This window comes from Xyrauchen texanus, chromosome 11 (assembly GCF_025860055.1).
Source record: "Xyrauchen texanus isolate HMW12.3.18 chromosome 11, RBS_HiC_50CHRs, whole genome shotgun sequence".
NCBI classification, from domain to species: domain Eukaryota; kingdom Metazoa; phylum Chordata; class Actinopteri; order Cypriniformes; family Catostomidae; genus Xyrauchen; species Xyrauchen texanus.
This window is the reverse complement of record NC_068286.1, coordinates 31,323,805-31,342,332: the sequence shown is the minus strand read 5'-3', so window position 1 is coordinate 31,342,332 and position 18,528 is coordinate 31,323,805. Positions and strand designations below refer to the sequence as shown.

Sequence of the window (18,528 nt, the reverse complement as noted above, 5' to 3'; positions counted from 1 at the left end):
CAGCATTATTGCATTACAACTAATTTAAAAGATAATAAAACCTATCAAGTACTTCAAAGACTCCCAAAAATATATATTTCCTTAAATGGTGTAAAATGTCCCAGTCTCTTGCAAAGAGTTTCCATTTTATGTAATGTAAAGTGGATTGCACGTCACCATATGTTCTGTACCAGCCTGTTGTCAATATGATCAACTAGAAAATTTCCATTAAATTTGTCCAAGATGCTGTGTCAACAAGCAGATCTTCTGGTCCAACTTTCAATACTCTTGACCTCAATGTATCTTAGAGCTGGTAGTAGATCGTTCATTTACAGTAAACCGCTTCAAGAGTCCCCTAAAACTGTGAGTCTCTTCTCCGTAAGGACTTCCTTCGTAAAGATTCTGACATTTCATCATTGAAGACTCGTTCAATTGTCGAGAGAAGTGAGGCGCGAACTGTGCGGCCTAGTCCACGAGCTGCAAACACGTATAGGATGGGGTTTAGAGCACTCTTAATGTAAACCAGGAACAGTGCAATGTAAGCACCTCCAATTGCCCCCTTGTTGAGCTTTTCCCAGTTTGGACGCTTATGCGACAGAGCCTTTAGGAAGCGGCAGGTGAAGTACGGCACCCAGCAGGTAAGAAAAAGGAGCATGGTGAGGAACAGTACCCGGTAGAGACGTGTTATCCGTTGGGATGTGTAACCTGGTCCAGATGAAGATGTAGGTGATGACACCGGGGATGTTGCCACTCCAGACTCAGCCTTTTTTGCGCAAAACAACACTGCGATGTTGCAGGACAAGAAGATCACCAGAGGTAGCAAGAAGCCTGCCATCGTCTCCACCACAACCAAGGCTTGTCCAGCTCCTAACTCACTTTCTATGCAGGCAGTGCGGTTCTCCCAGGAAAAGAGTTTAGCTGCATATATGTAGGGCAAAGCCAGGACTGCAGCTAACACCCAAATTACAGCACAGGCTAGTAACACGGCCCAGCGTGGCCGCCTCAGTCGAGCCCAGACAGGTCTGAGAAGACACAAGCAGCGCTCCACTGCCACTGCGCACAGCAAAAATGCGCTTGCATACAATCCAAGGCAGCGCAAGTACATGACCAGCTTGCATATGTGTTCCCCCAAAGTCCAGTTGAAGTTGTGCACCAAGTAGGATAGCATTAATGGTGTACGTAGCAACAGCACCAAATCAGCAAGCGCCAGGTTCACTACGTAGATCCGAAAGCTTCCAGCGCCCTGTGTCTCACCAGTTGCTCCCCTGTTCCGGCTGCCAGTTCGAACCCCCAGCACCCAGACTACAAGACTGTTTAGAAACACACCAATGAGGAAGATCATCACAGTCACAATCATCTGCAGGACACGCATCGCCTCACTCGGGTAGACAGAGGGCTCTGTGATATTGGAGGATGAGGTGGCGTTCATCAGGGCTTTGGAGGACATTGGTTCTCTGGAGAAATACAAAGTCATGTTTATATATATTCACATGTCCAAACTGCTTCAACCTGATGTGGTACGTTTGTAAGATAAGCCTTTAATTATGCACAAGAAACCCAGCCAGTCCAGCTCTGTTTATGTTCACTGGAAGTCTTTTTCATGTGGAGCATTTAGAAATGAGGTGGGGACGTGGTATGCTGTTTCTTCTTTTCTTTTCTAAAAAGTATTATGAAATGAGTGAAGATGCTTATTTCTATATGGTGAAGTATGTCCATGTCATTGCGATAACAATTTGTAGAAGTTTTTGTTTCAAAATCTATTCTAGATCTAGTGAATGTTTTAGTAGGTAGTAGGTTTAGGCTTTTAGTAGGTAGATTTTGGTTGTGGTGTTTGCTAAGGCAAGCATCACTGTTAGTATTGCTTATGCTCATTATATCATATTTGTAAGTATCCCAAAAATGAAACAACTTTTGCACTGTTTCCACCTGTTTCCATTTTATGGACATGAATGCCAAATTTTGCAGCTTACTGAGGAGAGGTGTGCTCTTATTTTGATGGATTATTTAGAACAACATCTGCTGATACAGGTAGTTTGGTGGTTCTGCTTTATTTTGCTAACTTGTTTCAAATTACTGACAATTAATTACACAACTTTGAAATATATTTTAATTATAACTCTGTCTCTACATGTCTTCCATGTTACATCGTAACTGGTCTCAGTTATAAAGAAAACCCTGAAACAGATAGCACATCATTAACTCACATTAAAGCTGATGTAACTTTTTCTGTTAAAATAATTTCTCCAATATCCTAGCTTAATATATTTATGTCATTCATTGATTCATTTTCTCAAAAACAAAACACTGTGGAGCTATAAAATACCTCTCAACCAATGGTGTGAATTAGGGGCGGGTCTATCTGTTTGAACAATGCCTGTTTGAAAACAATGTTACTTTTTGCTATTCCGTTCAGAGGTGCCGAAATTATAATCTGCCCTGATCATCAGCTGATTTTAAACTATGTATAGTGCTGATAATTGCTTTCACAGCCAATACCGATGTTTGACCAACCGATGCAATGTTGCATCTCTAGCTGACATTGACAGAGGACCCTCAGCCATATCTAGACTAGAGAGTGTCCATCCTCCAAAAGTACCTGCAGCTCCCTTGCAACCACTAAGAACCCAGTAGAAACCACAGAGATTGCCTTAGCAATGGATTGTCAGTCCAACTCCCGCATTTTGGTGGTGAGTTTTGCACAGACTTTATTCAGAAATAAAATAAATAAAAAAAAGTTCTGTGTTACTGTTAGACAAATGTTCCTCTGTTCTTACACCTGAAATAAAGGAATAAAACTGCCATGATGCTGTGCATGTCTTTCTGAATTGCAAGTCTTAGGAATGTTCACTCTTATCTCTTGAGGCCATAGCAACTGTTCATCAATAGCTGACCTAACATTCAGTCTGATTACACACATCCATAATGCATGTCTGGAATGTGAACACACCTTCTGCAACTTCATCTACAGTGTTCATTATGAAAGAGCTTCAACAAAAATGTTTTGACTTCAGTTCTTTAAGAAGCAGTTCATTTACATTATAGAGGTTTTTAAGGAGTTAATAGGAGTATGTCTTACCTATTTATGAAGCTCTGGTCAACCGCTGTGCATTGACTTTGATATCTGAGAGCTTTGGCAGTGGTGGGTGAAACAAAACCAAGAGGGAGTGTTTTATGTTTTCAGTGAAATCAGTATGGGAGTGTTTCAAGCTTGAGAATATGTGTGCCTCGTTTGGATTGCAACATAAATGAATAGTCACCATTCCGGGTTCAATACATGTTAAGCTCTATTGACAGCATTTGAGGCATGATTTTCCTTACCATATAAATTAGACACATTCCTCCTTTTAAAAAAAAGCAAAAATCAAGGTTACAGTGAGGCATTTACAATGGAGGTGAATGGGGCCAATTTTTGGAGGGTTTAAAGGCAGAAATTTGAAGCTTATAATTTTTATAAAAGCACTTTATTTCTTCTCTTAAAACTTTTTGAGCTGTAAAGTTGTTTAAATTGTTATTTTTACAGTCGTTTTATGGTTTGTTGAAATTACATAGTGATGGTAACAAAGTTGCAAATTTGGCTATAACTTTACACAGAAAAAGTTTTGTAAGTGATTTTATCACACTAAAAACATGTTTCAATGCCTATATTTTTTTGCAGTCTGATTTTATACAGTATTATAACATTTCTCTGAGAAAATGTGAATGGTGTATGTCTGTAAAACTAGCAGGCAAGATGCTAGGATGTTTTTAGTGTTTCTTAGCACATGATATGCATTTTCTAGGGTGTTTAGTGTGGTTGTGCACTGGCCAAAGTCAAAAGAGTCTATCACTGAGTCTCTCAGATATTCTGATCTCTAGATATGGCTTGATTCCCTCCTTTACTGTAAGTCTTTAAGATTTATCTGCCTATTTTATCATCCGTCAGGTGTAAATCATAATTCTGATCATTTAGGGGTAGTGCAGATAACTTCCCCAAAGCACGAACAGTAGTAATAGTGAAATTTGACTTAGCAAGCATCACAAATAAAGTAATTTAGGTCTGGAAATTGTTGTCCAAATGCAACTAAACTAGCATGGGCTTGTCTAAACATGTGCATTCTCCCGGTGTGCTAACAGTGTTGAAGTAAAATGTGTATTACATCAATGCACTGTTGAGATATTGTGAGCTAGACTACTGAGACCATAACACATAAGTCAGCAATTTGCTGATACCATCAAATTTCGGTGGTTTCTCACATTTTGTGGGAAATGTGTTTAAAACTGTTCTCATACATTTTGTGTTTGCTTCGTCTTGTTGGTGGATGGTTTCAAAGTTTGAACTCAAACTGTTTTTAGCATCTTTCGTGTTGTGTGTATGATGAAATATTTGAATGTTTACTGCCTGGGGTATCATGTGATTTTGGTAATTAGTGTTTGTAAAATTATAGAGCTTAAGGCTGAGCATTTTTGCTCATACATTTACATTTATATTCATTTGGCAGACACATTAATCCAAAGCAACATAAAAAAAAAGAGGAATAATACAACATAAGTGATTTATCTTAAGCTAATGTTTACCAGGATTTGCTAGTCCAATTCAACTGTATTACAATTAAAAAAAGAGAGTAAAATTCACATAACAAAATGTACATACTATGAATTAAGCATTCAAGCAAATAATTTATCTTAATTTTGATTATAATTTGTAATGCAATTGAAAATCAATTCTAAAAAAATTGGTTGAAATAGTTTGTTTTTTGTGTATCAAGTATTGAGCCATTACTGGCCAACAAAGATAGAAGCTTAGGCATACAAATCCACAAAATTTAATAAATCACTTATTTAAATATTTTTTTCTCACCTGACATATTTCTAATCAATTTGTAACAAACCACTCTACTCTGAACATCAGGACTATGTTAACCGGTTACTGACCAGAATGTCAGGGGTTCAGGCCCCAGCACCGTCAAGATGTCACTGTTGGGCCCTTGTGCATGGCCCTTGACCCTATTTCATCCAGTTGTGCTGTATCATGGCTCAACCTGCACTCTGACCCCAGCTTAGCTGGGATATGTGAAAACAAGTACATTTCACTGTATATATGCAAAAATGTATGTATAATGTGTGACCAAAATAATGGCTTCTAGTCTATTCTTCTATGATCCTAACTAAATGCTTCACATATGCCATTTCATTCATGGCCAATAGATGTAGCTGCTGTGCCACTTTTGAGCATTTCATTAACATTTATACATAAGGCATTAATATATTGAAATAGTATTTATAATAGCTTATAGATATTGCTAATAGTTTTAATAATAAAAACAGTTTGGAACTTTCATGGACCTTTTGCATGGTTTAGTTTTTGTAAGTATGCTTTTCATTTGTTGTGTGTTATTTTAGATGACAGATTGTCATGTGTGCCATGTAATGATGAGTGAATTGAAATGCAGTATTCTTCTGGCACACAGTCTGGACAAGTTGGTGCACAATGCCTTTGCTATCTCAAGTTTGACCTGTGTAGGCAGTTTTTGGTTGGAACATTGTGTCAGGCGCATGTGTTTTACGTCTGCAATTACAGTTTATGTGGATAATTCTACTGAATTGATTTAAACTCAGAGCTGAACTTGATTTGGAATGATTTCCCCCCCAAAACTTTGCCCATATATAGGTACAGTAAAAGTACATTCAGTTTTCATATTGTATTTTCAGACTTAATTGAAATTTTTTCTTCCCTCAAAATTTGTTTTTGCCATAGAGAATATTTTTGTTATGAATTTTCTTGAATATTTGCACAGCAAAATCAATTAATATGACAATAAAACATTTTTAAAAGTTAGATTAATAAGATCCATCAAAAATAATCTAAATGCCAATCTTCTCTTTAAAATCCATAATTATGATCATACTGATTTGAGAGTTAATGATTTATGAAATTGATCATTATCAATCATTATAATGTTTTTGTGTAGTGACATGAATATGTGGGACAGCATTTATTTTAAATACATTTGAATTATATAAACACTAACCCTTCAATAGAATCTAAATCACTTCCATTTTAAAGAAATCAAAAAGATATTTTAAAAACAACACTGGGAAAAAAAATGAATACAAAAATTATTAAGTATTACTTTCACAAGTTCACAGTTAGAGGTTAGGGTTTGGGACTGCCACTTCCTTATGATTGTGTATAGATATAGCTCAGTGCCATCTGGTGGACTTCTAAACTGAGGAGGTATAGGACCATCTCAAGGTTTGTTTGTTTTTTGGCAATGCAAATTCATTCAGTAGTTCAATTTAATTTGATGTTTAGTTTTAAAGTTAAGCCTGTACCGAAATCTGATATATAACAATGCACCGATCAGCCACAACATTAAACCACCTGCCTAATATTGTGTAGGTCCTCCTCGTGCCGCCAAAACAATGCCAACCCGCATCTCAGAGTAGCAGACTGTCAGCTTGAACCAGTTTGGCTATTCTCTGTTGACCTCTCTCATCAACAAGGTGTTTCCGTCCACAGAACTGCTGCTCACTGGATTTTTTAATATTTTTGGCACCATTCTGAGTAAACTCAGTGTCGTTGGGCAAGACACTGGCTAGCGCCTTGGATGGCAGCTCTGCCATCATTGGTGTGTGTGTGAATAGGTGAATGATTCACAATGTAAAGTGCTTTGAAAATATAGGGTTAAAAAAGCGTGATTTAAGTGCAGACCATTTACCAGTGCAGACCATGAAATTAACTGAAGCTCCTGACCGTATTTGCTTGATTTTATGCACTGCACTGCTGCACGATTTGTGCCACATGATTGGTTGATTAGATAAATGCATGGATGATTGTTGGTGCCAGAAGGGCTGTTTTGAGAATATCTGTAACTGCTGATCTCCTGGGATTTTCAAACACAACAGTCTCAAGAGTTTACTCAGAATGGTGGCAAAAATAAAAAAACATCCAATGAGTGGCAGTTCTGCGGATGTAAATGGCTTGTTGATGAGAGAGGTCAACAGAGAAGGGCCAGAATGGGTCAAACTGTCAAAGTCTACGGTAACTCACATAACCGCTTTTTACAATTGTGGTGAGAAGAATATCATCTCAGAATGCTATTCTGAGATTCAGGTTTGCGCTGTTTTGGCAGCACAAGGGGACCTACACAAAATAAGGCAGGTGGTTTTAATGTTGTGGCTGATATTAGATTTCTGCAGGGGAAGGCATATGAAATACATTTTATCTTATACTGTTAATAAGCATACAATACTACACTATAAAATGTGTCCATAATTTAGACCACACCTTCGCCCGGTGGAGGGCCGGGAGGAGAATCTTTGGTTTCCGTTTTTTTCATTTGCTGCACCCCCTTTGGGCTGCGGTACCCGCTTTTTCAATAAAAGAGCGATTTCCTCATTCCCTGGGCCACCTAGCCAGTGCCCTCAAACGCCGTCCTCACGGCGCCCCGGCAACAGAACCTTACAGGCGAAGTGACACTCTGGACGTAGAAACTTCACCTTCTCGTCCACATCTGTACAGCATTTACAACCCTGGCTGGCCGGTTCTGACGAGTCCAGAGGACCCCTCACTAGGACTGCTTCCTCAGTCACTAACCCACCCCCTACCAGGTAAGCGGAGCAAGGTAAATGCCTTGAGTTCTCTCTCAGCACACATGGCTAAGGTCGCAACTTTGCTTCCCGACGCAACACAACCTGCTCCCCACCGCAGCAAAACCCCACCATATATATATAAAAAACGATCATCCCTCACAATTGAGCGTGTGCAGTCGGTGCTGAATTGCCTCTTGTCATTGCCTCTCAAAATAGGAACTGCAGTCCCTCTAAAACAGTTCCAGAGGCTCCTGGGGCATATGGCATCCTTGGCCGCAGTCACGCCACTCGGGTTGATGCATATGAGACCGCTCCAGCACTGGCTTCAGACTCGAGTCGCGAGATGGGCATGGCGGCACGTTTCGTTTGATCTTCAACCCCCTCTGCCGTCAGTTAGTCAACCCCTGGACAGACCTCTGGGGAGTCCCCCTGCAGCAGGTGTCCAGGCGCATCATGGTCACCACAGATCATGGCGCATCGTGGTCACCAAAGATGCCTTCAAACAGGGTTGGGGCGCCATGTGCAATGGGCACGCAGCCGCCGGTTTCTGGTAGGGCCCACGGCTATGTTGGCACATCAACTGTCTAGAGTTGCTGGCTGTATTTCTTGCCCTGTGGAGGTTTCTCTCACTGATCCGAGGCAGCACCGACTGAAGTCGCTGCACGCCACTCATATCCCGGGTAGCCTCAACACGATAGCGGATGCTCAGCGGAGAGTGGAGGCCCCAGGTGGTTCAGCTGGTCTGGGACCGTTATGGCAAAGCACTGGTAGACCTGTTCGCTTTCCAAGAGAACTCCCATTGCCCGTTCTGGTACACCCTCAGGTCAGAGGCAAGTCCGCTCGGGACAGATGCGTTGGCATACAGCTGGCCCCAGGGGCTGCGTAAGTATGCATTTCCCCAGGTGCTGTGCAAGGTCAGAGAGGACGAGGAACAAGTCACTTTAGTGGTCCCTTACGGGCCCACCCGGACTTGCTTTTCAGATCTCATGCAAAAGCACCTCCCTGGCAAATTCCCCTGAGTCGGGTCATTGCTCTCATTCCTACAGGGAAAGCTGGAGGGGCGGCTGTCCCCCTCCACCTTAAAGGTTTTCTAAGAGGCACCTGGAGGTTGAACCCTCCCAGGCCATGCCTGTTCCCCTCATGGGATCTCTCCGTGGTCCTTGCGGAGGGACCAGGTAGAGAACCTGCAAGCGCTGCCCCGAGAGGAGGCAGACCCATTCTTATCATTGCTGTGTCTGGTATGTGCTTTGCGTACCTATTTGGACCGCACACGGAGCTTTAGACTCTCTGAGCAGCTCTTTGTTTGCTTTGGTGGACAGCAGAAAGGGAACGCTGTTTCCAAACAGAGGCTTGCCCACTGGATAGTCTGCTCACTAGGATGCTCACTAAAGCATACATTTCTGTAAAGCTGCTTTGTAATGATGTGTGTTGTGAAAAGTGCTATACAAATAAAAATTACTTGACTTTTTATAATATTTTTTTATGTTCATATTAACAGACTATTAATTAAATCAAGCCAACTCAAAGAGGCATCAAGTTTGTCTTGCATTATTATTTTTACATTGCTTCAAAAATAATACCTACATTAATACAGCAACAAGCATATTTCATGTATATTTTATCTGTTCGCCTATTATCATTAGTCATCAATTCCTTTGTAAACACAGCAGGTGTCTTGATAGTTTGGAGCAGTACCTTTAAGAATAAGTGCTCACTAAAAACCAGCTCATTCACAGATCATTTAATGTTTTAAGAACTTTTAAGGTAAATTTGATTTGATCAAACCTGACAGTGAATTGAATGTTCAATGCCTCCATTCACAAGACTTTTCTTTTTTTCATATATATATATTTGTTTTTATTGATTCACATATTGAACATGGAAAAACAAAACATATATACACAGAATCAACAATTAATCCCCACTATTACCCCTCCCAATCCCCAACCCCATCCTGGCCCCCAACAACATCCCAGTGGTAATACATGATTATAGACACACACAAATATATATAATAATAATAATCACACATATTGAAAACTACACCTCTCTCTTCACTGCCCCTCCCCGAGAGCCCTCCAGAAACGCCAGATATCTGCCCCATTTCCCCACAAACAAGTCCAATTTCCCAGTCTTCTAAATGACCCTTCTTCAAAGGCTGCCACCTTCCCCATCTCCGAGCACCACTCCTAAAATGAAGGTGTTCCAGCCCACCTCCATCCCCTTAAAACTATCTGTCTGGGGCAAAATTTATCCTGAGTGCCCAATACGTCACACACAAAACCTAAATTCTTAACACACCACAAAAAGACATGGATTATGTCTCTTCCTCTGATTGGCATCGCCAGCAGGTGGATGTGTCTTTAAGACTAAGCCTGTACAATCTAGAGGGGGTCCAATTAGTGTTGTCAAAAATACCGGTACTCCGGTACCAAGTCGGTACACAAACAAAACATTTTTTACGATACCAGAATTTCTGAAGGTATGCAGAGTCGGGACCTTTCGAACGCTCACAACAAGCAAAAGATGACGACAAGCAAAGTAGCTGCTGCTGCGGAGTCTCAACTTAATATTGTTGAAAAGAAAAGTGGAAAAAGCCAGGTTTGGAAATTCTTTGTATTTGAGGCTGATGAAAAGGGAAACATCATAGATCAGCAAAAACCTATTTGTAAACGGTGCTTTCACAATTTTCTGACGAAAGGAGGAAACACATCAAACTTAATAAAGCGCCTGAAAGACAGACACCCGGATTTATTCAAGCAAATAAAGCAGTTGAGTTTAAAATTATATTATCATTTGCATTAGGGCTGAAACGATTAGTCGACATTATCGACAACGTCGAAGAAAAAAAACATTGACGAGAAAAATCTTCGTTGTCGAATAGTCGTTTGATCTCATTTAACGTAAAATGAAATCATTTTACACTGTAATGATGAAGCGTGAGAGCAGCACTGCAGTTCACGCCTGATCGAGGAGAAGAATTACACAGATCAGTCCAGATGCACTCTAAACTTTCACAGCTTCATTTTATGTACATCCCAAAGTATTAGGGAATTATAAAAAAAAGTACATTTAGAAGCAGTCTCGTTGTGGAATAAGCGGAGCCGGAGCTCTTTAAAGGAAACATCCCAGCGTTACAAATGCAGTTATATTTAATGTGTTATAGCTTTATTAAAGTTAAAATAATACAGAAGCAGATCATGTTAATAACTATAAACTCAGAAACTGGCATTTCTCTGTGTGGTAAGCACCTCTTATATGAGTTGCGCAAATGTCCCGATCTAAGGGAGAGATTGAAACTGCACCCGGCTGAGAGAGACTCTGCCTCAGGGACGCTCATCCCTCGAGCGCTGATGCTAGATTAGAATGCGATGGCTCGCAACTTATTTAATCATAATATTTGTCACTGTGCATTTCTTATCGTGAAGAAAAATGGCAATATGCAGCTTTATTACTACGAGAGCCCTTTGCACATTAGTTTGGAAATTGTTTTTTATTCATTCTATTGTAAGCTTGTTTATTTCGTTTGTTTTTATTTTTGCTTTTTTTTGTAAAACTTGAAGTAAAAGTTGCAAAAGTTGAAGCAAATCTTATATAAGTGTTCAAAAATACATTAAGCATACTGTAAACACGTTCGTTAAGCAATGGAGGAGTCAGGAGACAGCGAAGCAGGTTTGAAATCAGCTGTTTAATTCTTAAGCTGAACATATGGCAGTCACCGCTCTAGAACGTAAATATACATAAACCATAACGCACTCCGTCTGTGGAGCTCTCTGGATCCACTCTCTCTCTCCCACTCGACACTTGGCGTCCCTTTTAAATGTCTCTCTCCATATCACGACAACAAGACACAGGTGTTAGAGATAATTACAAACCAGGTGACAAGCCTTACCGCTCTCTCTCTCTCCCGCAGACCGACATACAACCACGCCCCCCCATGCCACACATACATTGTACAGTTTTGTTATAATTAAAAAATTATATATTTAAATTAAAGTTTTGCTCAATGGCATATTTCTATTCTTAGTTCTGCTGCTAATGTTTTGTAGACTTTGTTATTAAAAGAGTGTTTAATAACCTGTTTTTGTGTTTTGCTTTGGTACCGAAAATGGTATCGAGTACCGTGAAATTTCAATGGTATTGGTACCGACTACTGAAATGTTGGTACCCTGACAACCCTAGGTCCAATAGAATCAATGTAAAATCTTAAATTGCATAAGGTTCATCCTTGTATCTCTAGATGCAGACTTGACGTTTCTTTTAATCCTAGCCCACTCACCCTCCTCCAATACCATCCAACTTCCTCTGCCAATCATAACACTTGTCAGAACCCAATTTTTTATAAATTTGTCACCAAAATTTATGACCGCACTATTGCCCAAAATACAAATTCTGGGGCAAAATAATACCAAATTCAGATCTTTCTCCCATAATCTCTTGATAGAAGTTAAAACTCCATCCCCCAGACTCTGAATTAGCAGGGAGTAATATACTAATGCCTATGACCTTTTCCAAAATCAGTATCACCTCTCCCAAAATATCTGCCACCTTAGGGGGGTGTGTGCTTCTCCCAAAATCCGTACAGAGCGTGTGGCGCTCTGGGAATCTGGTCACCAAAATTATGACCAAATCATACAGGTCGCTGAGTGTAGCAATCCCCCTCTCAATCCACTCTGACCAACAGAAAGGGGATTTATTAATACCATTAGAATTCCCTAAAATTACGACAGAGCAAAACAATTCTCTTGATTCTGAGATAACCTTGGAGGAGCTTGTCGAGGTAATTAAGGCCTTGCTCACATGCAAGGCTCTGGGGTTAGGATTAGTCAGGATTAGTTTTTTAGATCTTATGCTACAGAATTGTCTCCACTTTTGCTAGAAGTTTATACGGAATCATTAAAGAATGGAAAGCTTCCACCAGCCATTATGCATGCCCGGATCAGACCGATTCTTAAAAAGGATAAAGATTCAAGCGTGTGTAAGAGTTACCATCCAATTTCCCTGATCTAGCTAGATGTTAAAATATTGTCCAACATTTTTGCTAATTGATTAAGTAAAGTTATGACCTCTCTTATACATATAGGTCTGTGGGGTTTATTCGGGCCAAGTTATCCTTGACGCCGAAAAGGTGTTTGATATGGTAGAATGAGTTAAACATTTTAAGATTTTGTATTTCACCTTCCAGTGCCCCCAACAGGGCATTAAGTGTTTGGGCATTTTAGCCCCAGCAAATTTGTATGATTTCGTTCATTTTGACCCCTTAATAAAAAGGTTTTCGTGCGAAGTGAACAGGTGGGCTTCATAACATTTATCTATGATTGGGAAGGTTAATGTTATTAAAAATAAATTGTATTCCACCATTTAACTACCTCCTACAATCTCTCCCTATAGATGCCCCCCTCTCTTATTTCAAGCAATTTGATAGCATAGTGTAGTCCTTCATTTGGAATGGTAAGCGTCCCAGATTATATTTCAATAAGTTACATAGGCCGATTGACAATGGTGGGCTAGGCCTACCCAAGATTTTGTTTTATTATTATGCATTCGGTCTCAGACATTTGGCTCATTGGTTGCTTCCACCTGGGAGAGCCTCTCCCTGGCTTTGTAGTGAACAGGAAGTTCTGGCCCCTATTTTGCGTTACAAAGCCTTTCTATCAAACCAACCAACCAGAGAAGTTAAGTTACACCCTGTTATCTCGCATTTGCACTTGGTATGGACAAAAGTGTCCAGAGTGTTTAATTCAGACATTTATTTTTTATTTTGCCTCAAGCATAAGGCAGAACCAAAAATTATGTATTAATAAGTCCCCTTTCTTCTGGTCAGAGTGGATTGTGAGGGAGGTTAATAAGCTTGGTGGCCTATATGAGAGTGGAGTGTTGAGTTCTTTTGAAGATTTGGTTCAACATTTTGGGATTCCCAGATCTCAGTTTTATAGGTATTTACAGCTGCGCCACCTGCTCTTTACTATTTTTGGGAGTAGCATACACCCCCTGGTGGCGTAGTGGTTAAAGCACAGGGCTGTTAATCAGAAGGTCACAGGTTCTAACCCCATGGCCACCACCATTGTGTCCTTGAGCAAGGCACTTAACTCCAGGTTGCTCCGGGGGGGATTGTCCCTGTAATAAGTGCACTGTAAGTCGCTTTGGATAAAAGCGTCTGCCAAATGCATAAATGTAAATGTAAATGTGTATTACTACCTGCTAATTCAGAGCCTGGGGGATGGAGCTTTAACTTCTATCAAAAGATTATGGGAGAAAATATAAACTTGGTGTTGGAGTAGGGAGTGTGGGCTAGGATTAAATAAAATGTCAAGTCTGCATCTAGAGATGCAAGGGTGTGCCTTATGCAATTCAAGATTTCACATAGATTTTATTGGACCCCCTCTAGATTGTATAGGTTTGTTCTTAAAGACACACTCATCTGCTGCCGATGTCAATCGGAGGATGGAGACACAGCCCATGTGTTTTGGTGGTGTGTTGAGATCCAGGAATTCTGGTTGAAGGTTCAGAGTTTTGTGTGTAACGTGTTGGGCACTCGGGTTTCGTTTTGCCCCAGACTCTGTGTTTTGCGCGATGGGGCGGTCATCGATATGGGGAATAGACAGATAGAGAGTTGGGTTCTAACCAGAGTGATGATTGCCAGTCAGATTATTTTAAGGGGTTGGAGGTCAGCTGGTGCGCCCCAATTTCGGGAGTGGTGCACGGAGATTGGGATTGTGGGGGCTTTTGAGGAGGTGTCATTTGGAAGACTGTGTAACTTGGATTTTTTTGTTGGGAAATGCGGCATCTATTTGGAGTTTTTGGAGGACTCTCGTGGTGGGGTGGTGGAGAGATTAGTATCATTTTAAATGTGTATGATTATTATATATATATATATTTTTTTGTTTGTTTGTTTGCTTTATTTGTGTATATACTCATGTGTGACCATAGGGGTGTTTGTTGGGGGTCAGGGCAGGGTTGGGGATTTGGATGGCGAGGGCTGGTTGTGGGGTTTAAATGTTGATTCTATGTATCCAGTATATGTATTTCTTTTCTTAATTTATTGTAAAAATCAATTAAAAATGTTAATTAAAAAAAAAAAACACTCCGCTCTCATATAGGTCACCGAGTGTATTAAGCCCCCCTCACAATCCTCTCTGACCAGCCGAAAGGGCACTCATTAATAATTAATTATGAGTTCAACCCATAGACTGTAAAAAAAGATGGACGACGCCCCTTCGCTCTTTTCCATGGGTGAGAACTGAAGCCGCCAGTGTCCCGATATGGCGCAGACATCTTGGGACTTGAGTCTGCACAGTTGCGATTTCGGGACCAGACCTGCGCAGTAGTGAGCAAGAAGTAAAGCCGCGAAATCAAGGCCTCGCTGAATCAATCGCAAAAAGTTATTGAAATAATTAATTATAGAAATTTAGATATTAAATTTAAAGCTCCAATCTCCTCAGTCCTCCGAAGATCCCGAAAAAAAGTCAGTTGGTGCTTCAGTGAATACTTCGCTCAGAGAACCTATCAATCACAGCTGTCAATCATGATGTCACAGCACCGTTTTTATAGCATCAAATAACTAACTAAAAACAAACTTATTTTGAAAACAAACACTTGAAATTACATCAACGTGATAGAAACTACAGTAAATGACAGAAACTATCTTTGGAAAAAAGATATGTGAAGTGTAATTTAATTGTTTAGTTGGTCTGACATCCCGTTGAATAACATGGGGAGGCGGGGTTTATGACCTACACTAGGACCAGTCACCGGGGGGGTGATTGAGACGTTCTGGCTTCACTTTTGAGGGCTTGTGTCTAGGGGGCCTTTAAATAAATGTCCGAATTAAACACTCTGAACACTTTTGTCCATACCGAGTGCAAATGTGAGACAACGGGGTGTAATGTAACGTCTGTTAATTTGATAGAAAGGCTTTACAATGGTGAAATAGAGGCAAGAATTTCCTGTTCAGTACAAAACCAGGGAGTGGCTCTCTCAGGTGGAATCCACCAGTGAGCCAAATGTCTGAGACCAAACACATAATAGTAAAACAAAATCTTGGGTAGGCCCAGCCCACCTTTGTCAATTGGCCTATGCAGTTTACTGAAATGTAATCTGGGATGATTACCATTCCAAATGATGGACTTCGCTATGCTATCAAATTGCTTGAAATAAGAGAGGGGGACATCTATATGGAGAGACTGTAGCAGGTAGTTGAATTTTGGAATACAGTTAATTTTAATAATATTAATTAACATTAACCTTCCCAATCATCAATAAATGTAATGAAGCACACCTGCCCACATCACTTGAAAACCTTTTTTATTAAAGGGTCAAAATTAAATCACATAAATTTGGTGGGAATAAAATACACAAATACTTAATTACCTGTTTGGGCTACTGAAAGGCGTTCGGCTGAAAAGCCGTTATCGGGCAGTACTCTGTCAGAGCCAAAGCTTCAGATTTAAACAAATTTACTCCGTATCACGAGAATTTAGAAAAGGAATTCATAATTCTGTGGAGGCAAGGCATAGATCTAGTAGGGTCGAAGCCGAATAATACATTATTATCTGCGTAAAGCAAAAGCTTATGTGCCACACCTCCCGCCATCACCCCAGTAAAATCATCCTCCTTTCTTATCGTGGCTGCTAATGGTTCCAGAGCAAGACAGAACAATAATGGGGAAAGAGGGCAACCCTGCCAGGTGCCCCTATCCAGAGTAAAATAATCTGAAATTAATCCATTTGTTTGTACCGCCACTAACAAGTTTCTCTAAAGTAACTTAATCCATCCAATAAAAGTATTCCCTAACCTGTATATTTCCAAAATCTTAAAAAGATAATCCCCATTCTACCCTTTTCAGCATCAAGTGCAATGGCAGTGACCGGAGTCTGATCATTTGCCACTGACCACATGACATTGATGAAATGCCTAAGGTTATCAGAAGAGCTGCGGCCCCAAATAAACTCCACCTGATCTATATGTATAAGAGATGCCATAACTTTAGCCAAAAGGTTAGCCAAAATCTTTGACAATATTTGAATGTCTAGTTTGATCAGGGAAATTGGATGGTAACTCTTACTCAGTAACTCTTACTCTCACTTGGATCCACCCTTTTTAAGAATCAGACTGACCCAGACTTGTGTCATGATTGGCGGAAGCTTTCCATTCTTTAATGATTTCATATAAACTTCTAAGAAAATTGGAGCCAGTTCTGATGTGCGGACTCAATTGACCAACCAGAATAGAGTATTCCAGATAATTCAGGAATTACATATTATCAGTGAGCCTAAATACAAAACATATGTATTTATGCAAGGTCATTTCAATACATTTGGTGCTTTGAAAAGGCATTTGTAATGATTCTCCACAGATAGAGTGCCTGAAAGTTTTGGGATAAAGCTCAGATTATGGTTGTGGTTAGGCTGTGGGGCAACCATAGGCTGTAATGAATAGGTTCATCTTTCCCAAGTCTTGAAATTAAGTCACCCGTATCATCAGAGGGGTAGCTACATGGTTGCCAGGGGTGGCCAGTGCCCCTGATTAAAGCTAGGCCACCTCTGTAGTGCAAATTACCCTGACCTGACCTTTTTCCCCACTCAAAGTCCTATGACGCTGATACAAATACAGTCTGTGCTATAGGCCTTTTTCATGTAGGCTAATTCTGGTGCGCTCCATTGATGTTTGTTGTGTATAGAAAGTTCCAGTATAGCCTTTATCAATATCAGTGACCACAGGATGGAATTACTGTTGCTTTTAATGAACAATTCCTTAGAAATACTTTATCTAAACATCATTACATCAGATACTGATGATTTCCCATGGATGATAAAACAAAGTAAAGAGTTTTATGTCAATCGACTGTATGAAAGCATGCCTGTGAATTTGATCAAATCATTGTCATGTCAAAAACACTGAACTGCTGCTTATACTGTTATACAATCTTCCCCATGAAACCTCAAAGGCATGCTTTTATACAGTCGTATAACATAAAAATCTTTCTTACATCATCCCTGGGAAATCATTTGAACCTGAGGTTGGGTTGTTTAAATTAAGTATTTCTTATGAATTGTACATTAAAATCAACAGCAATTCCATACCGTGATCGCTACCATTGATAAAGGCTATACCTATAGGCTCTATACCCAACAAACGCTCAAAGGAGCGGACCGGAACTAGCCTGTGACCCTGTGTGAAAAAGGTCTATTAGGCCAGATTCATATATTCTCCATGAGGGAGACCTGAGCAGCACATTTTCGTTTTGTCATCCATATTAACAGATTACAGCAAACACACTACATGGGTGCGTCATGAGGCTGTGCATCATGAGGTTGTGCGTCATGAGGTGAAGCGGCTCATAAGCATCCCAGACGTGGCAGTGTGCGGACAGATCCAGGACACAAAACAGCCACCCCACCCAGGTGTTGCATAGACAATGACCATAACACCACAGTATATAAATGCATGACAACACACATGGACAGAGGGCACATTTGAGCATCAGGCAGTCTGGAGAATGTGGCTTAAAGAATAGTAATCTGTAGGAGAGGAGAACTGTTACTGCAGTGGGAAAGAACTTGTTTAACCAATGTCTGTTGAGGTGCAGTTACATGAAATTGGTTTGGCACAAGTGTAACACCAGTAAATGTATGCGCCTTAAGATACCTTATGTGTGAGGGTATTCCATGCAGGTTATTCACGGTTAGCCAAATTAGATTTGAAGAAGGCTGGGAATGTAATTATTTATGCATTGCGACCCCAATAAAATTACATGGCCACCCCTGAAAAAAGGTCCTGGCTTCACCCCTGCGTATCATACAATGTCAAGTGAAAAAGCGAAAGTAAGTTAGGGATAGATTTGACTTCTCAGTTTGACTAATAAACATTTCCACTTCAAACTCAATCATAGCAAAAGTAAAAACTAGCACACGTGTGTCCCTTTACAGTGAAAGTGACTGCTGCCTTATTCAAACCAGCGTTTTATGGTAAGTGAAT

At 40.3% G+C, this 18,528-nt stretch overlaps 1 protein-coding gene across 1 annotated transcript; it reads right to left on the bottom strand.

Annotated features, from left to right (window-relative positions):
• Window positions 1-321: 321 nt before the first annotated feature.
• Window positions 322-3,130, bottom strand: LOC127651652 (C3a anaphylatoxin chemotactic receptor). The gene is made up of 2 exons (XM_052137597.1): window positions 3,056-3,130; window positions 322-1,433 (listed from the first exon to the last, which is right to left on the bottom strand). Exon 2 carries the CDS (start codon window positions 1,424-1,426, stop codon window positions 335-337), a length of 1,092 nt encoding a protein of 363 aa, XP_051993557.1. The 5' UTR covers window positions 1,427-1,433; window positions 3,056-3,130; the 3' UTR covers window positions 322-334.
• Window positions 3,131-18,528: the final 15,398 nt, after the last annotated feature.

Excerpts from the sequence above, each read along its gene's own strand:
- LOC127651652 (XM_052137597.1), bottom strand. The coding sequence starts at position 1,426 with ATGTCCTCCAAAGCCCTGATGAACGCCACCTCATCCTCCAATATCACA.